Here is a 24,924-nt window from a genome sequence, read left to right on the forward strand (position 1 = left end):
CAACGTATGCTGAGGGAAACCACAGGCCCACCTTTCCTGGTGCTGGTAAGCCCTCCCCATTGCTCCATTGGAGCCCCGCCTTGACTCCTATCGTGGCCACATGCTCCCCTGCCCCCTCAGCTTTGTCATCTCAAACCAGAAGAACCACCCATCCAGCTTCCCGTGACTCCTCTTCCCTTGGTAGAACCTTGTGCTGTCTGAACCCTGGAATTCCAGCAGTCATTAACTCTCCCCCCACCTCCACACCTTCCCTCCCTCTCCCAGACACGAGGCTGGACCAACTCCACAACAAAGTCTTTAATGTCACATGTACTGGGATACAGTGAAAGCCTGTCTTTGCCATGCAGGAAAGACCATTTGTACTGAAGTTCAACAGCTAGTGCAATAGGTTAGTGTCAAACCCCCCACAGTGAGGAACGACGTGGTGTCACAAATACACACCTCAACCACCCCGCCTCCTCCCGTGAGGGACGATGTGGGGCTACGCAGGCACACATCATACACCCCACTTCCAGTGAGGGACAGTGTGGGGTTTGAGGCCACTCAGACACAGCCCCCTCCAGTGATGGACTGAGGTGTGAGGCCAGACACAGACACTCCCCCCCCCCCCCACCAGTGAGAGACAATGTGGGGCCACACATACATTCCTCTCCCCCAACCCCCTCTCCAGGGGCCCAAGAGCGAATTTGAGGCTTTTTTTGCAGAAGTTCCTGGACTTGGTATGTGAGCGGATGTTGGATGACAGGGAATACACAGATTCGAGCATTTGTCACCACTTCTACTAATGTGTATTGACTGGGGAGGGGGGGCAGCGAGGCTCAGCTCCAGATGGTCGGGCTACAGCTGACCTTGGGTGGGGCTAACCTCCAGACAGTCGAACTACAGTTGACCTGGGGTGGGGCCAATCTCCAGACAGTCAGAGTACAGCTGATTCAGGAGTGAGGCCCAGCTCCAGTTGAAATACAGCTGACCAGGGGGCAAGGCCCAACTCCAGACAGTCAGGCTACAGCTGACCTGGGGTGGGTCAGCTCTGGATAGTCGGACTACAGCTAACCTGGAGTGGGGCCCAGCTCCAGATAGTTGGACTACAGTTGGGTCCAGACAGGGGATGCAAAAATCTGGTGTAAAGGTGAAACTGTGGTGGAAGGAATGGGGGAGAAGAGACCTGTTGGGAATGTTCTCCCCAGGGAAAGGGTCAGGCCAGGAGTGAGGAAAGGAGAGGGTTCCACCTACCCCTCTGATGGGAAGATTCCTGCTGGAATTTTACTAGCATTCCCAGAGCTTGGAAGTTTCCAGGATTCAAGTACATCCTTCTCCATTCCGAAGCCTCCGACAGTTTGAGAAAGTCACTGAGCACGAGTTCACTGAGTTCCTTTCTCCCAGGAATCCAACACAAAGGATAGACTCTGCAGCAAGCAGTCAGGAAGGTCATGGTAGTCTCACCTATACCTTGGCCTAAAACCGGGCAAGGTTCACCTTACTCTGCCCCAGTCAACTACCTGCAGTTGTGAATATTTACCATCAGCATCATATGGTAGCGTGTGTTGTAGCTGTGTGGCTGTAGCAAGGTGAAATTATGATGCTCTGTATTTGTGTGTATCACTTGGGAAAGTATACTAACTGGTTTGGATCTCAAGTGCCCAGGAGGCTGCAGACAGAGGCAAACCACTCCACCACTGGCTCTGACCTCCCATTCACTGAAGACATCTGCATGAGGCATTGCCTCAAGAAGGCAGCCAATGTCATCAAGATCCTCCATCATCCTGGTCACCACCTCTTCTCACTGCTCCCTTTGGCAGAAGGTACAGAAGCCCGATGGTGGCACCTCCAGTTCCAGAATAGATTCTCTCCACAGCAATGTGGCTCCTGAACCTCCTCTACCCACAAACTACTCTGGGATCTCTATATCACCTGACTGCACTACTGGCAACATTTTATTGCACTACCAACCAAGTGTGATCTTTCTTTACTAATTTTACTCTTTGTGGCATCTCAATCGTTGTTTGCTTGTTTTACATGCTGGGAAGGTTGCATCTGTACATGTGTATGTAACAATAATTCCTCATCTCATTCAGATCTCTGTGACCACACACTCCACGATGAACTCTTGACCCATGCCCATCACCAGGAGGGCAGCTGGGGGCAGCAAGCTGTGGAACACAGGCTGGAACAGAGTGAAACTGACCTAAAAAAGCAACCACCTTGTCACTGGGTGCTGTGACCAGGCAGAGCAGCATGGAGTGTTTACTGAAATAAAGAGATGATGGAGGGCGGTCCTGTCGATCCTGCACCTCGGCACCTTCTTCCCTTTTCCTGTGGTGTTTGGGGTGGGGGGGGGGAGCAGATTTTCAACAGGTACTGCACCATCTTGAGAATACACTGCAGCCATCGGTGTCTGGATCTTTGGCCATGGTGACACTGGTTCCTGGAGCGCAGGCACAGAGGGATGGAGGTGAAATCACAGTTGGACAGCAAGCTTTCACGTTCTGCTGGGGAAGCTGTCTGCCTGTACACGTTCCTGTGGACAACAGACCACCTGCTTTCTGTTATGGTGATAAACTGGCCCTCTACATTGAACAGCAGGCCTCACAAACGGGGGAATTGCAATACCCTGGCTGCACCCAGCTTCTTCCAGAACCAGAGGTCAGGTATGTTCCTCCACTCACACCCAGTATTCCCACCAGTAGATTGAGCAATAGGTACACACTGTTGGAGCCACTCAGCAGGTCAGTCACCATGTGTGGTGAGACAAACCTCAGTCAATGCTTTGTCTCTGGGACCATGAACTTGGCTTCTCTTTCCAGGAGGCAGTGAGATTGTGATGTCCAGCACATTGTTGATCTCCATAAAATGGTCTTTATGGAAAGGAGATGGGGCAAGTGGGGGGTGGTGTGCTGATGGGGTCATTGCTGGAAGGGGGAGGAAGTGGCTTTATGGGCTACAGATGGATCTGGATGGTGGGAAGACAGATAGAGAGGGGATGACTCCTCGATGACTCCTCGAGCTTCATTATTGCTCACCAAGTGTAGCCTGAACTTTTGGGTGTGGTAGGGCCAGGGGGCCTATACCCCAGAGTCAGGCCTCGCTCTCCCCAGCTGGGGTGTTCTGAACTTCCTCCTCCAGGATGGGAACGATGAGGTTGTCCTTTGACATCAGGTTGTACTTGATGACAAACTTGGTGAATCGATGACACAGGAAGGTCTCGTTCTGTTGTGGAGGAGAGGAGGGAGAATTACTGCACATTTCGGTCCATGACAATTTCCAGCCAGGCAGGCAGGTACCCTCTCCAGAGACGACGTTATGTCGACTCCCACCAGTAGATATTAACTGTAGCAATTTTCCCTCCCCCACCGGTACACAGTGACTGTAGTGATTCCCCCCCACCCCCGGTACACAGTGTCTGTAGCAATTCCCTCCCCCCCCCACTGAAGGCAATAAATGGTGGTCAATCCCATAGTAACACTCAACTCCACTGAAGATGAACGGGCTGACATCTGACAATCTATCCTGGACATCCAATGGAATTGCTGTGCCCAAGACAGTGGCCACATATTGGAGGGAAGACCAGTGGATCAGCCAAGGTGACAGGTCACCTCTCACCTGACACTTTTCCTCCACCCGAGCTACAACTAACCTCATAATCATCGAAGATCTGTCGGTGATGGAAATAAGCGTGTGAGAAGATACGGTAAATTCTTCGGCAGACTGAGCCCAGTTTGGCCACAGAGGACTCCTTGATACTCACCCTGTTGGGCCAACAAGGGTAGCATTAGCTCAGGAAGACACCCATGGCGTGTGGGGAGTGGTGGTTCTGGAGATGGAGGGCAGGAATTACTCTGGGGTGGGGACAGGGAGTGGAGGATTGATCAGCAGGGTGTCACCTGTACACAGATACAGTGAAAACATTTGTGTGCTATCCACACAGGTCAAACATACTGAAGTACAACATGTCATGCAACATTAAAATAGGAACAGGAGTGCAGTGATACAGTGAAAGGCAAGGTATAGTGCAGGGCGGGGTGTTACAGTGGGTCACAGAGAGCAGGGCATGGTGTTACAATGGGTCACAGAGTGTGGTGTTACAGTGGGTCACAGAGTGCGGTGCTACAGTGAGTCACAGAGTGCATGGTGTGGTGTTACAGTGAATAATGGGGTGCACATGTGGAGCTACAGTGGGTTGTGGTGTTAGTGGGTCATGGGGTGCACCTGTGGGGTTACAGTGAGTCACAGGGTGCAGGTGTGGGGTGACAGTGGGTTGTAGTGTTACAATGGGACATGAGATGCAGATGTGGGGTGATCAGTGCAGGGACATTGTTTATCAGTGAGGGATCCATTCAAATGAAGACACCACCAATGTATGGGGTGATGGGAAGTGTGGTTGAGGAAGGACCTGTGGGTTGGGGAGAATGTGAGAAAGGGGAGAGCTGTGTTTACACATTTCGAGCACAGATAAACAGGGAGGGGGACTTTGTTAGGGGGTCAGGTACAGAGTGGTCAGTGAGTAGGGTTTTGGAGGGAAGTACAGGGAGCTCTGCAGCTTGTGATCATCATACTGCAGACACCACTCAGCCCACCTACCCACTGGTTTGAGCCTGAGCCTAAGATGCTCTCCTCTACATCCCCCCTCTAATATCTCTATAGACTCACCAGTCCCCAGGACCTACCTGCTGGGAAAGTACTTGTTGCTGTTGAGCAGGCAAGCAGCCCCATCCAGCGTGTGTCTGGTGTAGTCGATCGCTGGACACTGAAACCAGAGACTTAGAATGAGCTAAGGGCAGAACCTGGTGCTCAGACACAAAAAACATTCCCAGGCAACTGCAGCTGCCAGTCAGGAAGGCCAATGGCAGTTGAGCCTTTACTGAAATGGGTTGGACTTTAGGAATTGGTGAGGGTTGTTTCAGGATGTTGGTGAGGTCTTTCCTGGAGTAAGCTACACAGAAGAATGTTTACACAAAAATGCTGGAGAAACTCATCCAGTGTTCTTTATCCAGCAAAGATAAAGATACATAACCAACATTTTGGGCCTGAGCCCTTCATCAAGGTATGAAAAAATGCAGACAGGCACCTGAATAAAATGGTAGGCAGAGGGGCATGAGGAGGAGATTGACAGGTTCTTGATTAGCCAGGGCATCAAGGGTCATGGGGAGAAGGCCAGGCAGTGGGGCTGAGTGGGAATATGCAGCAGTTCATGATTAAATAGCAGGGCAGATGATGGGCTGAATAGCCTATTTCTGCTCCAATGTCTGATGGTCTTTCTCCAACATTTTTGTGTAAACTACAATCACAGTGTCTAGGGTTTCTATTTTAACAGGAAGGATATACTGCCATTGGACACATTGGAGAATGACCAGGATCATCCATGGGTGAGAGCATGGTCTTGTCAGAAAAGGGTGAAGAAAATTGGTTTGAGCAGTGTCAATGGGAGAAAACAAATGGACATGATTTCAGGCTGCAATCCTTCATCAGGAGTCGTTATGAAGTGTTCCAGACCAAAACATCGACCGTTCTTGTTCTCCAACCGATGCTGCTTGACCCGTTGTGTTCCTCCAGTGGAATGTGTGTTACCCTCAGCAGTCTCTCCTTTATATCCTGAAGATTTGGACTGTGTTCTTTGGAGTTCAGAAGAATGAGGGGTGATTTTATTGAAACATCTCAGATCCTGAGATGCTGAGCAAACAAAGTGAAGCTGAAGGTACTCCAACAAGTGTACTTTGGCAAGTCAAACCACGATAGAATGTACTGTAGATGATCAGGCCAGAGAGTGTTATAGATCAGAGGTATAGGTGAGCCTTTTCACCCAACTTATAATATTTTTGTCATGATCTAATTATGTCTCTCTCGACTCTAAGCCTGCACAGAATTAAATATTAATTTCCTCAACTCTACCAATTTTCTCTTATCTTTATGTACTTGAATTTCCTTCTATAATTGAATTACTTCTTTCATATATTCTTTCTTTATTTTTGAAGTATAACTTCTTATTTGACCTCTCAAATATGCCTTCATAGAATCCCATAATATAAACTTACTCGCAACTGAATCTTTATTAGTATCTAAAAAGTTATCTGTTGCTTCATATAATCACAAAATTCCCTTTTTTTCAACAAAGTTGTATTTAACCTCCATCTATAACCTACCTTTTGTTCTTCTTCCAATGAAATAGACAAAATTAAAGGGTGATAAAACCCGTGCTTGACATTCCACTCTTTGTACTCTATATTGAAATTGTGCAGAAATTAAAAACATATCTATCCGTGAATATGTTTTAAATCGAAAAGAATAAAAAGAATAATCTCTCATTTGGGTGAATGCACATCTTTCATCAAATCTGTTACCATTTTTGCTACCTTATTTTTCACCATTCTATCTCCCGCTCTATCTAATTTAAGGTTCAAAGCAAAATTAAAATCCCCTCCCAATATAACTTTCCCCTTGGTATTTGATAAATTCATAAAAACATCTTGCACAAATTTGCTATCATCTACATTTGGTGCACATACATTGATTATGAGTTGGGTGAAAGGGTTCATAAAGTTTTAGCATGGCAATTAAAAATGGAACAAATTTCTGGAATGATAATAGCAACTAAGAAATCATCAGGACAGATAACTTAAAAAATGCAAGAAATAAATGATAATTTTGAAGAATTTTATGCTAAACTTTGTCATTCAGAATCTATGAAAGATAATAAGAGATTATTTGAGACAAGTTAAATTACCAATGTTAAAGGAGGATGAAAAGTTAAGACTGTCTCAGATTTTTCAGAAATAGAAGTTTATGAGACCCTAATGTCATTGCAGAATAATAAGGTGCCAGATGAAGATGGTTTTCCACCAGAATTTTACAAGGAGTTATTAATACCTGCATTGATGGAGGTATTAAGTCAAATAAAAAAGGTTCATGATTTACCAGAATCTTTTAAAACAGCATTAATAACTGTAATTGCAAAAAGGGTAAGATTGTCTACAATCTTCCTCATATAGACCTATATCATTATTGAATAGAGACTATAAAATTGAATCAAAATTGTTAGCGAATAGATTAGTTGAACTTTTGCCAAAGTTAAGATCAAACTGGTTTTATTAAAAATAGAAAAGCAGCAGACAATATGGATGAATGCTGAGATTGTCAAATGGATTCAATGGTGGCTAGAAGATAGGCACCAGAGAGTCATGGTGGACAACTATCTGTCAGGATGGAGACCAGTAACGAGCGGTGTGCCTCAGGGAACGGTGTTGGGTCCCTGTTGGATGATGGAGTGGTAAATTTGGGTGAGTAAATATGCAGACAATACAAAAATAGGGGGAAGTTGTGGATAGTGAGGATGGTTTTTGTGGACTGCACAGAAGAGTGGGCTGAAAGGTGGCAGATGGAATTTAATGTAGATAAGTGTGAAGTGCTTCATTTTGGGAAGAATAATCAAAACAGGATGTATGCAGTGAAGGGAGGGCATTGAGGAATGCAGAGGAACAGAGATCTTGGAATTATGGTTCATCGTTCTTTGAAAGTGGATTCTCATGTAGATAGGGTGTTGAAGAAGGCTTTTGGTATGCTGGCCTTTATAAATTATAGCATAGAATATAGGAGCTGGGAGGTGATGTTGAGTCTGTTCAAGGCATTGGTGAGGCCAAGTTTGGAATATTGTGTGCAGTTCTGGTTTCCAAATTATAGGAAGGATATCAATAAGGTAGAGAGGGTGCAGAGTAGATTTACTAAAATGTTGCTTGGATTGCAGTATCTAGAATACGGAGAAATATTGAGTAGACCAGGTCTTTATTCATTGCAGTGTAGAAGGTGGAGGGGGGATTTGATAGAGGTCTATAAAATTATGAGGGGAATAGATAGGGTAGATGTAAATACGCTCTTCCCCTTGATGGTAGGAGAGATTGGAAAGAGGGGTCATAAGTTAAGGGTTAGGGGGCAAAACTTTAGAAGTAACATAAGAGGAAGCTTCTTCACTCAGAGAGTGGTGGCTGAGTGGAATGACCTTCCGGAAGAGGTGGTTGCAGCAGGGTCAATTATGTCAGTTAAGAGGAGGTTGGATGAGTACATGGGTGTGAGAGGGTTGGAGGGATATGGGCAGGGAGCAGGTAGGTGGAACTAGTGGAGTTCACTTAAATTGGTGCAGACTAGAAGGGCCGACGTGGCCTGTTTCTGTACTGTAATTGTTAAATAATATAGTTAAATTTTTAAGTTTGATAAATATAGCACAAAATAGAAAGATTCCCAAGGTAGCATTAGATGCAGAGAAAGCATTTGATTGATTGGAATGGGATTTTTTAAATTTGAGACACTTAATGCTTTTTGGATTGCAAATACTTTTATAAATTGGATAAAGGCATTGTATATTGATCAACCAAAAGCAAAAGTGATTACAAATAAACAAACCTCACAACCTTTTTTGCTAAAAAGGTCTTCTAGACAATGTTGTCCATTATTACCCTTTTTATTTTCATTAGCGATTGAGCTATTAGCAGAAATAATTAGAACTGATAATGAAATTACAGAATTTAAAGTAGGTAATAAGGAACATAAAATTAGTTTATTTGCTGATGATGTTATAGAATATTTAACGAGACCAGAAATATCTTTAAATAAGTTGAATGAGAGGTATAGGTGCATAGTTCCTTGAAAGTGGTAACACAGGTGGTCAAGGTGATGAACAAGTTTGGAATGCTTGCCTTCATTGGGAGGATATTGAGTACAGGAGCAGGGACTTCATGTTACAAGTGAGGCTGCACTTGGAATACTGGGTGCAGATTTGGTTGCCCAGGTTATCAATAAGTTGGAAGGGGTAAAGAGGAGATTCACCAGGCTGTTCCCAGGACTGGAGGGCTTGAGTTACAGGGAGCGGTTAGATAGTTTGGTCTTGGAGGGTAGGAGGCTGAGTGGGGACCTTGTAGAAGTTTACAACATCATGATGGCCGTGGATAAGGTGAATACTCAGTCCTTTCCCAGGAAAAACAATTCTAGAATATCAATTAGGATGAGAGGAAAGAAATTTAAGGGGACAATTTTCCAATCCAAGGGTGGCTTGTATCTGGAACAAGCTGCAAGAAGAAATTATAAAACCAGCTAAAATCTCAATATTCAAAAGACATTTGGACAGCAGTGTGGCCAGGATGGGTGATGAAGGATATGGACCAAGTGCAGGCAAATTGGATGAAGCTAAGGAGCCCGTGGATTTAGGAGTTTGTGGGAGGTGCTGAAGTTGAGGGAGATTTGACCATTACTGAATGAGTGAGGAGACTGGGGAGCCTGTGGCTGCTCCTAGCACTCTCCAGGAGTAGCCCACAGCATGAGGCCATTGGGGACGATTCAACCCTCCCTCCCTGAACCAGCACCCCTCCCTCAGCTTGCCCACCTCTTTTGGAGTCTTGTGTGCAGCGCACAAAAAGATCCACTGTTCCGTGGCCGTCATTTGCGTGCAAGTATCCGAGTGGCACTCACTCTGTGGGGAGCAGACACACAGGCAAATAAGGTCACAGAGAAAGGAAGAAGCGAAGAGGAGAGGGGTGTTGGGGAGGAGGAGGCGGAGAGGTGGGGGGCTGGGTGGGGGGGGGGGTGCGGTCAGGGTTAAGAGGAGAGAAATAACAGACCAACATACAAAAGTGATCTCAGTAGAGTAAAAATTTTAGTACTTTCTCAAGATTTTACTCACTTGCAGCTTGACAGCCAGGTCATTTAGTTCGAGGCAGAATTGCCTGAAAGAAAGTCAACACTTCATCTTTTGAATGGGTGAGACGAAATATACAATGAACAGCATCTCGTTCACCCTGCTTGTTCACCGTACCCACACCATCCTTCTCAATCCGCCTGTTCACTATCCTGTTCACCCCAACTCTTCACTGTCCCCACATCATCCCGTTCACTCCGACTCTTTACCGTCCCCATACCATCCCGTTCACCCTGACTGTTCACCGTCCCCACACCATTCCATTCATCCCACCTGTTCACCGTCCCCACACTGTCCTGTTCACCGTCCCCACACCGTTCCATTCATCCCACCTGTTCACCGTTCCCACACTGTCCTGTTCACCCTGACTATTCACCGTCCCCACAATGTCCCATTTACCCCGACTGTTCACTGTCCCCACACCATCCCATTCACCTGACTGTTCACTGACACATACCAAAGGCAGGGACAGCGTGAACAGTGGGTTCAGATACTGCTTCCCCCACTCCCCCCCAGGACAACTCCACCAACCAGATTCTGGCCTCAAGCTGCTATCAGGTGGCACTGTCTCCCTGGAAGACCTCACCTGAGGTGTTCGTATTTCCACACACCCTCATCCTGTCCTTCCGGTGGCTCCAGGATCTTCTCAATTTCTGCTGCATCCTCCCGAATACTCTGCTGGATGTACTGGGGTGGGCAGGGAGCAGAGGGTGGGTCGTCACACACAATCATCCATTAGGTTTGCTCATAAACCAGGCAAATCACAGCAACCCCCTCTATTCTGGTTGTCTCTGTTTGGCAGTCTGGACTTGATAGCCTTCCCAAACTTGTTGCTGCAAATCGATGTTGCTAACCATTCACAATAGGGGCATACTTCAGTCACAGAGACTAGGAGGGGGAATGCTGGCCTCCCTCTTTCCAGCTGGGCCCAGCCGTCGGAGTGACAGAGCCTGGAAACGGGCCCTTTGGCTCACTGTTTGATTCAACCCATTGACACTGATCCCCAGATTCTCTCCCTTCCGCACACCCAGAGTGATCCACAGCACCTAGACAGTTCAGTTCCTTGTCCTTGAGCCCACAAGCTTGGTCTATAAAGCCCAGCATCCCTTGTGGTTTTATAAGCTGCAATTTCCTGACTGCCCTCCTCCAGGTCACCTCTGGTCTTCCCCTCCCCCCACCCCCCATACCTCTTCCAACTGTGCCTGGTGTTTCCAATCAAATATCAACTCTCCTTCCCCACTACTCCTTTTACAAGGTAATTGCTGGGAGGAGCAATTGGGACAGAAGCAGGTTTTCAACCCACACTGCCATAATGACCACCATACCTGTCCACATTAATCTCATGCCTCCATTAACTTCATATCCCTCTATTTCCTGCTCATTCAACTCACTCTCTAGATGTCTCTTATTTTTTGTTAATTTTTTTTTATTTTTCACACTATAAACCACATTGATCAAGATACATACATTTTTCTTTTCCAAATATATACAGTGTCGTTTTCTCCCCCCCTCCCTCTTCCCATCCCACCCTCCCTACCTCCCCTCCCATTCATTTAAAGTACAGAATCTAAGATACATTAGATGTCTCTTCCATGTTGTTCCTGTTCCTCCCTTCTCCAGCAGCTCATTCAACACTTCTCTGTGTGAAAATTTACCTTTCAAATCCTCTTTCAACCTCCTCCCTCTCACCTTAAACCAGGGCCCTCCTGTTTTAGACAGCCCTACTCTGGAAAACACACTATTCTATGGACATAGGAAGAACAAGTGAGGGATGACCTTATTGACGTCGACCTCCCCTCCTTTGCCTCTACCAGTACCTCCAGCTGCCTCGGGAACACTGCCAGTGTGTAAAAGGACTTATTGCACCCCAGTCACACTCTCTTCTCTCCCTTTCCTTCTGGGCAAAAGATACAAGCTTGAAGACACAAACTTCCAAATTCAAGCCAGTTCCTTTCATACTTTGACATATACTGTATATACTCGTGTAATGGTTGATCCTGTGTAATAGTTGACCCCCTTTTTTGGCCCAAAAATCGTATGTTTTCTATATGACCCATGTAAAAGTCAACCCCTCAAATTTGACCCGAAAAATTGGCCCCCAAAATTCGACTATTACACAAGTATATACGATACCTCCTCCTTTTTCCTGACCAGAGCTCTGCAGTGCAGCACGAAACAGGTGCTGTTAAGACTTTTAATGTTTCCATCTGGCTTCTTGTAGCTGCTTTCCTCCACTGTCCCTCAAACATACAAGCTGCATACAATGTGGAGGAAAACATGGAGAGAAGGCACAACCCCCTCACTGACAGTAAAAAAAAGTATTTTGTGAGAGGGGCCTTCTCACCAAACGAATGTTAGGGTTAAAGACCAGGCAATATTGTGAACAGCACACAAGCAGTCGATGAGATAAACACAAATATTCACCAGTCCTCTGTGTTGGACTCATTCGATTCTGGTAATTTCTGCTGACCTCAGAAGCAGAGTACTGGTTGCTATTTCAGAACAGGGACAAGTAAAAAGCTTTATAGTACTATAATCAGTGACCAATGATAATGCGATAAGATTAAATAGATCGCCTCACCGGTCCCGACTGGACGGACGAACTGCCTTGGGCATCCGCTCCCCTCCCAAGCATGATCTGCAGGCGTCATCAGCTGAGCTGGTCTACGGTGCACTACTGGTACTACCTGGTGAGTTCGTCAACGCACCTCATAATCCCCAGCAGTCGCCGCATGAAATATTTCCTCACCTCAGGGCACACTTGGACTCCTTCGAACCCCCTCCGCCGCCCAGGCATGGCACCTGCCTGACTCACGTTCCTGGCGAGTTGCTTTCCGCGGAATTCGTTTTCATTCGGCGGGGCCCGACCGCGGCACCTCTGCAGCGACTGTACGAGGGGCTATACTGGGTTATACAGCGTTCCGGCTCGACGTTCACACTGGACTTGGGCGTCAGGAATGAGTTCTTTACCATGGACAGGCTGAAGCCAGTGCACCTCGATCCCACCCAGCCCAAGAAGCGAGGCCGCCCAGCAAAAAGGACATTGGCGCCGGTTCTGGTGGGGGGGGGGCCTGTGTGGCGGCTCACCACAAGGCAGGCGAACCGGCCTCGCTTGTAAGCCACGTGGCGGGGAAGCTGGCCAAAATGGTGCCGTCAGGGGTTTCCCTTCCTTCCAGCTCGGGGCTCAGAAACCCGCGCTTGGGGACCATGTGACTCCCAGGTGACGTCAGCGCCCTCCAGTGCGGTTCTCAGCCAGATCTGGGCTGGGAGTACAAGTGCAGCCCAGCAGCCTGCAATAAACTAGTCTGCTCACTGAGCTTAACCCGTCTGGTTGTGTGTGTTATTGCAGGAGCAGTGTAGCCGCCGCTACAGCTGCAACATTACCTCACAACTCTTGAACTCAATCTCCCAACTAATGAAGACCAGCATACCAAAAGCCTTCTTAATTAACTGCGCAGCAACCTTGAGGGATCTATGGACCTAGATCCCTCAGTTCCTCCACACTATTAACCACGTACCCCACCTTCACGTTTGACCCTCGAAAATGTATTACTTCACACTTATCCAGATTGAACTCCATCTGCCATTTTGCCCAACTCTGCACCCTGTCTATATCCTGTTGTAACCCACGACAACCTTCAACATAATCCACAACACCTCCAACCTTGGTGTCATCTGCAAACTTACTGACCCACCCCTCCACCTCTTCATCAAAGTCATTTATAAAAATCCCAAAGAGTAGGTTTCCAGAACAGATCCCTGTGGAGCACACTGGTCACTGAACTCCAGGAAGAATACACTCCATCTACTACTACCCTCTACCTTCTCCAGGCAAGCCAATTAGGAATCCAAGCAGCCAGGTTTCCTTGGACCCCATGCCTCATGACTTTCTGGATGAGCCTACCATGAGGAATTTGGTAAAACACCTTACTGAAATCCATATGCACCACATCCATGGTTTTACTTTCATCAATATCCTTTACCTTCTCAAAAGACACAATTAGGCATGTGAAGCATGACCTGCCTCTCACAAAGTCATGCTGACCATCCTTGAGAAGACTATGATTCTTTAAATGCTCATAAATCATGCCCCTAAGTATCCCAATAGTACCTTGTGGTTAACACAAATGCTGGAGAAGCTCAGGAGGTCAAGCAGTGTACTTTATACATAACCAATTTTTCGGGCTTGAGCCATTCATCAAGGTATGACCAAAATGTAGACAAGCCCCCAAACAAAATGTTGGGGGGTAGGGGAGAGGAGCACAGGAGTTTTTACATTTACAGAGCCATCCCCCTCCCCCCTGTTTGCTGCTGTACCCTCCCTTATGCTCCTATTACCTCCTGCCTGTGGGACTGTGCTCCGCTCTCTGCCCCTCTCCCCCACCATTTTGTTCAGGCACCTGCCTACATTTTGCTCATATTAACGAAGGGCTCAAGACCAAAACATTGATTATATATACATTATGTATAAGATACCTTGTTTGACCTGCTGAGTTTCTCCAGCAGTGGGTTTTTACTTTTATCCCAATATGTTAGCTCATCACTGGCATCCAGAAAGGCCTTACCTCTAGTTGGCTTGACCACATACTATCAGTAATCCTTCTTGGACACACCTGACAACTTCTGCCCCATCTGAACATTTTGCACTAAGGAAGTGCCAGTGAGTATTTGGGAAGTTGAAGTCTCCCATGACAACAACTCTGTTATTTTGGCACCTTTCCTAAATCTGACAACTTCGGGCGTCATGGTTAGCATAGCAGTTAGTGCCACGCTGTTACAGCGCCAATGACTGGGAATGGGGTTCGAATCCCACGCTCTCTGTAAGGAGGTTGTACGTTCTCCCTGTGTTTGTGTGGGTTTTCCCTGGGGCTCCTGTTTCCTCCCCATCCTTCAAAACATACTGGGGGTTGCAAGTCAATTGGGCAGCATGGCCTTGTGAGCTGAAAGAGCCTGTTACCATGCTGTATATCTAAATTTAAATTCTCTGCTTCTCAGTGTCCCAGTGACTATTTGGGGCCTTTCGAATACTCCCATTAGAGTGATCACTCCTTTCCCATTTCTGACTTCCACCTACACAATCCCTCCAGAACATTGTCCCTTTCTGCAGCAGTGATACTATCCCTGATTAGCCATGCCATTTCCCCCCCCCCCCAACCCCCTGCCATTTACCTCCCACCTGACCCCTTTTGAAAAATCTAAATCCCAGAACCTACATCAGCCAATCCTGTACCTGCATTATCCGAGACTCTGTAATGGGCACAACATCATAATTCCATGCTCAAAGTTGATCACCCTTATTCCTAATACTTCTTGTATTAAAATACACACATTTAATCCCATCCAGCTGACTGCATTTATGCTTCATCCACTGCCTGTCCTTGCTCACAATCTCACTGCACAGAACATCTACCTTTCCCCAATGGCATGATCATCTGACCTATCCCCCTGCCCGGCTAGTTTAAACCAACTGAAGAGTTCGAGCAAACCTGCCCACAAGGACATTTGTCCACTTGAATGTCAAGTATAACCTGTCCCTTTTGCACAGATGATAGTTTCCCCAGAAGAGATCCCAATGTTCCAGAATTCTGATGTCTCACTAAAATGCTCCCAAAACAAATATTCTCACAGCACCTTGGGGCATATAGACAATAAACATGAACTGAAATGAGTTACAAGACAGTTATTTAAAACTGAGGTTGGTGGGAATTTTTTTCCATCAGAGAGAGGAATCTATGGAAAGCTCTCTCCCAGAGGATACCAGAGGGAGGGGCATCGCTGGGATGCCCCGGAGGGTGCCAGAGGGAGGAGCAATGCTGGGATTCCCTGGAGGGTGATAGAGGGAGGGGAATTGGTGAACCACTGGAATTCACTGCATATCCAACTTCTCCCTTCCCCCTCCTAAAGGGGGGGGGGGGGGGGGGGGGAAGGCTGAATCACTTCAATGGGATTTATAGAAGAGCTCTGGGTTGAGCGAGGTGCCCAGAATGCCAGCTACAACAAGACAGCTCTCTCCCAGCACTTTGTGGAGATCCAGCAGACTTTGAAATCTTGCACAATCCAACTGGCAGGGTGCTCATAGTCAGATTCCTCACCTGCTGTACTGCTAGCGTGCTATCCATCTCATCCAGGGACTCATCGGGCCAGTTGTAGAAGTCCTAGTGGAGGCAGTGAAGGAAACACAATTAGGTGGGCTCGTGGAGCCAGCTGAAGGGAATGGAGGGAACGAGCAAGGCAGGATGGGCATTGTACGATGGGACGACAAGTGAATGATGATTGGAGGGAGGTGGTGGGTGAGCGTAAGTGTGCATGGCAGAAGGTGAGCAGAGGCAAGTGAAGGGCTGTCAGGGCGAATGGGCAAGCAGAAGGGCATGAGGGTGGTGTTGGCCAAATGGAGGGCAATTATAAAGAGGGGTGGGGTAGGGTTGAACATAGAACAGTATAGCACAGTACAGGCCCTTCAGCCCACAATTTTGTGCTGAACTTTAGACTCTGCGTCCCACATAACTCTCCACTTTACATTCCTCCATATGCTTGTCTAGTATTCACCAATGTACGTGCCTCCACTACTGACCCAGGTGCATTCTACGCACCAACCACTCTCTGGGTAAAAAACCTTCCTCTAATATCTCCGTTGAACTTCCCACCCATTACCTTAAAGCCTGGCCCTCTTTTATTGAGCAGTGGTGCCCTGGGAAGGAGGCGCTGGTTGTCCACTCTACCTATTCCTCTTATTATCTTGTATACCTCTAACATGTCTCCTCTCATCCTCCTTTTCTCCAAAGAGTAAAGCCCAAGCTCTCTTAATCTCTGCTCATAATACATACTCTCTAAACCAGGTAGCATCCTGGTAAATCTCCTCTGCACCCTTTCCAATGCTTCCATGTCTTTCCTATAATGAGGTGACCAGAACTGGACACAGTATTCCAAGTGTGGTCTAACCAGAGTTTTGTAGAGCTGCACCATTACCTCCCGGCTCTTAAACTCAATCCCTTGATTTATGAAAGCTAACACCCAATAAGCTTTCTTTTTTTAATTTTTTTTTTATTTTTCACACTGTGAACCATATCAACCAAAATACATACAAACATTTCCCTCTTAAATATACACAGTGGCATTTTCTCCCCTTGTCCCCCCCCCTTACAAAACCAATAAATATTCAACTGTACAATACAATAAAACCATTAAACAAGATCACCACACAATGAAAAATAAAACAGAAAAATGTGTCATCTACTTTTACATACTGGATCAAGTCATTTTGTCTTCTTATCATTTTAGGGGGGTAGAAGTCCGAGGCAAGCCCTGTCTGTTATGTTCCATATACGGTTACCAAATTTGTTCAAATAATGTGACTTTATTTTTTAAATTATATGTTATTTTTTCCAATGAAATACATTTATTCATTTCCATGTACCATTGCTGTATTCTCAGGCTCTCTTCCGATTTCCAAGTTGACATTATACATTTTTTTGCTACTGCTAAGGCTATCATAATAAATCTTTTTTGCACTTCATCCAGTTTGAGGCCTAATTCTTTACTTCTTATATTACTTAGAAGAAAGATCTCTGGATTTTGGGTATGTTGCTTTTTGTGATTTTATTTAATATCTGATTTAGATCTTCCCAAAACTTTTCACTTTCTTACATGCCCAAATTACATGTACTGTTGTTCCCATTTCCTTCTTACAGCGAAAACATCTATCTGATAATGTTGGATCCCATTTTTTTAACTTTTGGGGCGTGATATATAACCTGTGTAACCAATTATACTGTATCATGCGTAACTTCGTGTTTATTATATTCTTCATAGTTCCAGAACATAACTTTTCCCATGTTTCATTTTTTATCTTTATGTTTAAATCCTTTTCCCACTTTTGTTTGGGTTTACAGCTTATTTCATCATTTTCCTTATCTTGCATCTTGATGTACATGTTCGTTATAAATCTTTTAATTATCATCGTGTCTGTAATCACATATTCAAAGTTGTTTCCTTCTGGTAATCTCAGTCTGTTTCCCAATTTATCCTTTAAGTAAGCTTTCAGTTGATGGTATGCAAACATTGTACCATGAGTTATTCCATTATTTGTACTTCAATTGTTCAAATGTTAATAAATTATTTCCCAAAAACAATTTTCTATTCTTTTAATTATTTTTATCTACCATTCTCTAAAGGAAAAGTTATCTATTGTAAAAGGGATTAGCTGATTTTCGTGTCAATAATAATTTTGGTATTTGGAAATTTGTTTTTTCCTTTCTAAGTGAATCTCCTTCCATATATTGAGTAAATGATGCAATACTGGTGAGCTTTTATTTCATACCAGCTTTTCATCCCGCTTATCAAGTATATGTTCCGGTACCTTCTCCCCTATTTTATCGAGCTCCATCTTAGTCCAATCTGGTTTTTCCCTTGTCTGATAAAAATCTGATAAATACCTTAATTGTGCTGCTCTATAATAATTTTTAAAGTTTGGTAACTGCAAACCACCTTGTTTGTACCATTCTGTTAATTTATCTAGCGCTATCCTCGGTTTCCCCCCTTTTCATAAAAATTTCCTTATTATTCTCTTTAGTTCATTAAAGAATTTCTCTGTTAAGGGAATTGGTAACGACTGAAATAAGCATTGTATCCTTGGGAAGACGTTCATTTTAATGCAATTTACCCTCCTTATCAACGTTAGCGGTAATTCTTTCCAATGTTCTAAGTCTTCCTGCAATTTCTTTATTAGTGGCTGATAATTTAATTTGTACAAGTGGCTTAAATTATTATCTAACCTAATATCTAGGTATCGGATTGCTGTGTTTGCCATTTAAATGGTGATTCTTTTTTAAATTCTGTATAATCCGCATTACTCATTGGCATCACTTCACTTTTATTTCCGTTGATCTTGTACCCCAATATTTCTCCATACTCCTTCAATTTCTTATGTAGTTCTTTTATTGATATTTCTGGTTCTGTTAAGTATACTATGTCGTCATCTGCAAATAAACTGATTTTATACTCCTCCTTTATTTTTATCCCTTTTATTTTATTTTCTGTTCTTATCAGTTCTGCCAATGGTTCTATTGCTAAAGCGAACAGTGAGGGAGATAATGGACATCCCTGCCTAGTTGACCTACTTAATTTAAATTGATTCGATACATATCCATTTACTGTTACCTTCGCCAATGGTCCGTTATATAATGCTTTAATCCAATTAATATATTTTTCTGGTAGATTGAACCTCTGTAATACTTTGAATAAATAATTCCATTCTACCCTGTCAAAGGCTTTTTCTGCATCTAAAGCAACAGCCACTGTTGGCATCTTATTTCTTTGAACTGCATGGATTAAATTAATAAATTTACAGACATTATCTGCTGTTTGTCTTTTCTTAATAAATCCAGTTTGATCTTGTTTTACTATTTTTGGTACACAGTCGGACAATCTGTTTGCTAATAATTTTGCTATTATCTTAGAATCTGAATTAAGTAGAGATATTGGTCTATATGATGCTGGTGTTAGTGGATCCTTTCCCGTCTTTGTTATTACTGTAATTATTGCTGTCTTACATGAATCTGGCAAGTTTTGTGTTTCTTCTATCTGGTTCATTACTTCCAGAAGAGGAGAAATTAATAACTCTTTAAATGTTTAATAGAATTCTATTGGGAATCTATCCTCTCCAGGACTTTTATTGTTCTGCAGCTTTTTTTAATACATCCTGCACTTCCTCTATTTCAAATGGTTTTATCGGTTTGTTTTGTTCCTCTTCTTGCAATTTCAGCAGTTCAATTTTAGCTAAAAACTTATATTTTATCATCTTTCCCCTCGTTCTCAGTTTGGTATAATTGTTCATAAAATTCCTTAATGTTCTCATTAATCTCCGTTGGGTTATATGTAATTTGTTTGTCCTTTTTCCTTGATGCCAATACAGTTCTTTTAGCTTGTTCTGTTTTGTTGCCAGGCTAATATTTTGTGTTTTTTCTCTTAGTTCATAATACTTTTGCTTTATTTTCATTATGTTCTTCTCCACCTTATAAGTTTGTAATGTTTTGTATTTTATTTTTTTGTCCGCCAACTCTCTTCTTTTTGTTATATCGTCCCCTGTTGCTAGTTCCTTTTCTGTACTTAATATTTCCCTTTCCAATTGTTTTATTTCCCGATTGTAGTCCTTTTTCATCTTAGTTACATAACTTATTATCTGCCCTCTAATGAAAGTTTTCATTGCATCCCATAATATAAATTTATCTTTCACTGATTCTGTATTTATTTCAAAGTATGTTTTAATTTGGAGTTCAATAAACTCTCCAAATTCTTGCCTTTTAAGTAGCATGGAGTTTAACCTCCATCTATATGTTCTTGGTGGGATGTCCTCCAGTTCTATTGCTAATAATAGGGGTGAATGATCAGATAGCAATCTAGCTTTTTATTCAGTTTTCCTAATTCTCCCTTGAATATGGGCCGAGAACAAAAACATATCAATCCTTGAGTATGTTTTATGCCTACTCGAATAATATGAGTATTCCTTCTCTCTTGGGTGCTGCCTCCTCCATATATCCATAAGTTTCATTTCCTGCATTGATTTAACCATAAATTTGGCCACTTTATTCTTTTTGCTAGTCTTTTGTCCAGTTTTATCCAACATTGGATCCAAATTAAGGTTAAAATCCCCTCCTATCAATATATTCCCTTGTGTATCTACAATCTTGAAAAAAAATATCTTCCATAAACTTTTGATCCTCTTCATTAGGTGCATATATATTGAGCAAATTCCAAAATTCTGAATATATCTGACACTTTATCATTACATACCTCCCTGCTGGATCTATTATTTCTTCCTCTATTTTGATTGGTACATTTTTATCAATTAATATGGCTACACCTCTAGCTTTTGAATTATACGATGCTGCCGGTACATGCCCTACCCAGTCTCTCTTTAGTTTATTATGTTCCACTTCAGTTAGATGCGTTTCCTGCACAAATGCTATGTTTATTTTTTTCTTTTTTCAATAAATTTAATCGCCTCTTCTGTTTAATTTGGTTATGTATTCCATTAATATTTATAGTCATATAATTCAACATGGCCATCTCATATCCTGCTTACACCTCATTTCTGCTTCCTCACCACCACCATCCCCCTTTTCCCCATTTTCATCTCTGTTTTCCCTTTTTAAACTCAATGTACGACAACATATTTAAAACATAAAATACTTCAACAACTCCCACATCCAATATTCCCTTACCCCCAAATGTCCCCCCTCCCCTCTGAGTTTCCCCTTATCCCTTGCCGGGCAACCACAACTCCCCTCTCCATTTGGATTGCGAACCCGCTCACAAGCGTCAACTGATTTTGCAGTGACGGTTATGCTCTCCCACCCAACCCCCCCCGAAAATACTTTTTTTTTTGCACATATAACAAAGTTCACCCTTTTTTCCCCCTTACTTCCTTTCTTCCCTTCTCTTTCCCTTCTTTAGTTCTTACATATACATTATTTTTACATCTTTACATATATATTTTATCGCCATTCTTTATTCTTGTTACAATTCTTCATCTCTCCTTCTGACCTGCAGGTGTTCTGCAAATTCTCGTGCTTCCTCCGGATCCGAGAACAGTCTGTTTTGCTCCCCAAGGATAAATATTTTAAGCACAGCTGGATGTCTTAACATAAATTTATAACCTTTTTTTCCATAGGATCGATTTTGCTGTATAAAACTCCTTCCTCTTCTTTATGAGTTCAAAACTTATGTCTGGGTAAAAAAATATTTTTTGACCCTTGTATTCCAATATTTATTGTCTTCTCTAATTTTATTCCTTGCCCGCTCCAGTATATTTTCTCTTCTTGTATATCTCAAAAATTTTACTAAAATGGATCTTGGTTTTTGATGTGTCTGTGGTTTCGGAGCTAGTGTTCTGTGTGCCCTTTCTATTTCCATTCCTTTCTGTATTTCTGTCATTCCCAGGACCTTTGGGATCCATTCTTTTATAAATTCCTTCCTATCTGTGTCTTCTTCATCTTCCTTTAGACCCACTGTTTTTATGTTGTTTTGCCTACTATAATTTTCCAACATATCAATTTTGTGAGCTAATAACTCTGGTGACTCTTTTAAATTTTTTTATCACTTTCTTCCAATTTTCTTCTTAAGTCATTCACTTCCATTTCTCCAGCCGTTTCTCGTTCTTCCACATTTTCTAATCTTTTCTCTATTTCTGTCATGACCAGCTCTAATCTATTCACTTTATCTTCTGTACTTCTCATTTTTCTTTTAATTTCACTAAATTCTAATGTCAACCATTCTTTTAATGCTCTCATTTGTTCTTGAAAAAAAACTTTATCTATATTCTGTCCATCTATTTTACCTTCTATTTTTCTGTGCAGATCTTGGTCTTCTTTTTCCTCTTCTTCTGTGTCCGTACCTGTGTTTGTTACTTTTTCTTCTCTTTCTTGTATCTGTGTCTCTTCTGACTTTCCTAATGAGTTGCTTGTCTCATTTTGCTGTGCTTCTTCTTGTTTGGCTTCTTGCTGTTGGTCCTCTTCTTCTGGGCTGGCATCTGTTGGGCCTCCTGCTGCTGCTCTTCTTTCCTTTCACTCCCTTTCCTGTCACTTTCCTCTTCTTCCAGCTGAGAGTCCTGGTGTCAGGCATCCCTCAGCTGGTCACATTGTGTTTGCCCGCTCCTCGGGTGAGCCACCATCCCGTCGGTGTTCTCCTTCTCCTTAGTAAGCGCACTGCGCACTTTTGTTTGGCTCAGAGAGATATTTTTGTAGTCTAGCGGTCGGGGGGGTCGCGACTCCGCGGGGTCGTCACCAACCTCGGAGAACGGGCTCTCTTCTCCACGACGACTCCCTGTTTCTCCATGCAGGTAAGGCCTTGTCCTGTCTCTTCCGGCGTCTTTTCTTCTTTTTTTCCCATTGTTTTTACTTTTTCCTTCTTGGGTGCCATTTTCTTTCTTTTCTCTACAACTTTATCTTTTATTTGTTATGTTTTGTATTTCTTGAACTTTGTATTTTCTTCACTTTATTTCTTCTTTTCTGGAGAGGGCTGGTATTCCCCTACTGGCCACTACTCCATCACATGACTCCTCTCCCAATAGCTTTCTTAACTACCATGTCTTCCTGTGAGGCAACTTTCAGGGATCTGTGGACATGGACCCCCAAATCCCTCTGCTCTTCCATACAACCAAGAATCCTGCCAATAACTTTGTACTCTGCCTTGGAGTTTGTCCTTCCAAAGTGTGCCACCTCACACTTCTCCATATTGAACTCCATCTGCCACTTCTCAGCCCAGTTCTGCAGCCTATCAATGTCCCTCTGCAATCTTCTACAATCTTCCACACTATCCATAACACCACCCACCTTTGTGTCATCTGCAAACTTGACAATCCACCCTTCTACCCCCTCATCCATCAATTAAAAAAAATAAGACACAACCTTCCAATCCGTATGTATTCCCTCCACCACAACCCTCTGCTGTCTACAGGTAAGCCAATTCTGAATCCACTTAGCCAAACTTTCCCATATCCCATGGCTTCTGACTTTCTGAATAAGCCTACCATATGGAACCTTGTCAAATGCCTTACTAAAATCCATGAAGACCACATCCACCGCACTACCCTCATCAATATGTCTTGTGAGACATGATCTGCCCTTCACAAAGCCATGCTGACTGTTCCTGATCAGACCATGATTCTCTAAATGCCCACAGATCCTATCTCTAAGGATCCTTTCAACAGTTTGCCCACCACAGACATAGGGCTCACTGGTCTATAAATTACCTAGACTTTCCCCACGACCTTTTTTGAACAAGGGGACATTTGTCATACTTATCCTCTAGTACCATTCCCATGGATAACGAGGACACAAATCTCCTCCCTCACCTTGTGGAGCAGCCTGGGGAATATTCCGTCAGGCCCCAGGGAATTGTCTGTCCTAATGAATTTTATCTGCTCCCACACATTCTCCCTCTTAATATCAACATGCTCTAGAATATTTACCCCACCCATAATGACCTCACCGTCTTCAAGGCCCTTCTTCTTGGTGAATACTGAAGAGTATTAATTGAGGACCTCACCCACTTCCACAGCCTCCAGGCACATCTTCCCACCTTTATCTCTAATTGGTCCTACCTTCACCCCTGTCATCCTTCTGTTCTTCACATGTGAAGAATGCCTTGGGGTTTTTCTTAGCTCTACTCGCCAAAGCCTTCTCATGTCCCCTTCTTGTTCTCCACAGTCCCCTCTTAAGCTCCTTTCTTGCTACCCGATATTCTTCAAGTGACATATCTGATCCTTGCTGCCTAAACCTCATGTGTGCTGCCTTCTTCCACCTGACTAGATTTTCCACATCTCTAATCAACCCCATGGTTCCTTCACCCTACCGTCCTTTCTCTGCCTCACCAGGGCAATTTTATCCCTAACATCCTGCAAAAGATCTCCAGAGTACATTTCCCTGCAAAAATGTCATCCTAATTCACATCTGCAAGATCTAGCCTTATAGCCTCATAGTTTGCCCTTCCCCAATTAAATATTTTCCTGCTCTCTTTGACTCTCTCCTTGTCCATGACAATGTTGAAGGCCAGGGAGCGGTTGTTACTGTCCCCCAAATGTTCATCCACTGAGAGATCTGTGGCTGACCCAGTTCATTTCCAAATACTAGATCTAATATGGCATTCCCCTAGTTGGCCGGTCAACATCCTGGACACACTTAACAAACTCTGTCCTATCTAAACCTTTGGCACGAAGCAGGTGCCAGTCAATATTAGGGAAGTTGAAGTTACCTATGATAACAACCCTGTTATTTTTGCACCTTTCCAAAATGTGCCTCTCCATCTGCTCCTTGTTATCCCTGCTGCTACCGGTGGGGCCTACAGAATACTCCCAATAGAGTAACTGTTTCCTTCCTGTTCCTAACTTCCACCCATACTGACTCAAGAGGATCCTGATACATTATCCACCCTTTCTGCAGCTCTAATAGTATCCCTTACCAGTAATAACATAAGAAATAGGAGCAGAAGTAGGCCATCCGGCCCATCGAGCCTGCTCCACCATTCAATAAGATCATGGCCCAACTCCACCTACCTGCCTTTTCCCCATATCCCTCAATTTTTTTTTAACGTAAAAATCTAACTGAACCTTAAATATATTTAATGAAGTCACCTCAACTGTGTCCCTGGGCAGAGAATTCCACAGATTCACTACTCTCTGGTAAAAACAATTTTTCCTTATCTCTGTCTTAAATCTACTCCCCTGAATCGTGAGGCTGTGTCCCATAGATCTA

General features: G+C 43.8%; 1 protein-coding gene across 2 annotated transcripts in view; it reads right to left on the reverse strand.

Annotated features, from left to right (window-relative positions):
* Positions 1–282: 282 nt before the first annotated feature.
* Positions 283–24,924, reverse strand: part of mob4 (MOB family member 4, phocein) — a 33,425-nt gene continuing 8,783 nt past the window's right edge. For both annotated transcript variants that reach the window (XM_069906349.1, XM_069906348.1), the window contains exons 2-8: positions 15,769–15,831; positions 10,263–10,363; positions 9,662–9,704; positions 9,365–9,451; positions 4,665–4,744; positions 3,635–3,746; positions 283–3,207 (exon numbers count right to left, since the gene is read on the reverse strand). In XM_069906349.1, the coding sequence (XP_069762450.1) occupies positions 3,076–3,207; positions 3,635–3,746; positions 4,665–4,744; positions 9,365–9,451; positions 9,662–9,704; positions 10,263–10,363; positions 15,769–15,831 (618 nt within the window). In that variant the 3' untranslated portion in view covers positions 283–3,075. The remainder of the gene's footprint in view (positions 3,208–3,634; positions 3,747–4,664; positions 4,745–9,364; positions 9,452–9,661; positions 9,705–10,262; positions 10,364–15,768; positions 15,832–24,924) is intronic.

The sequence above is a fragment of the Narcine bancroftii genome, chromosome 12 (genome assembly GCF_036971445.1).
Source record: "Narcine bancroftii isolate sNarBan1 chromosome 12, sNarBan1.hap1, whole genome shotgun sequence".
NCBI lineage: Eukaryota > Metazoa > Chordata > Chondrichthyes > Torpediniformes > Narcinidae > Narcine > Narcine bancroftii.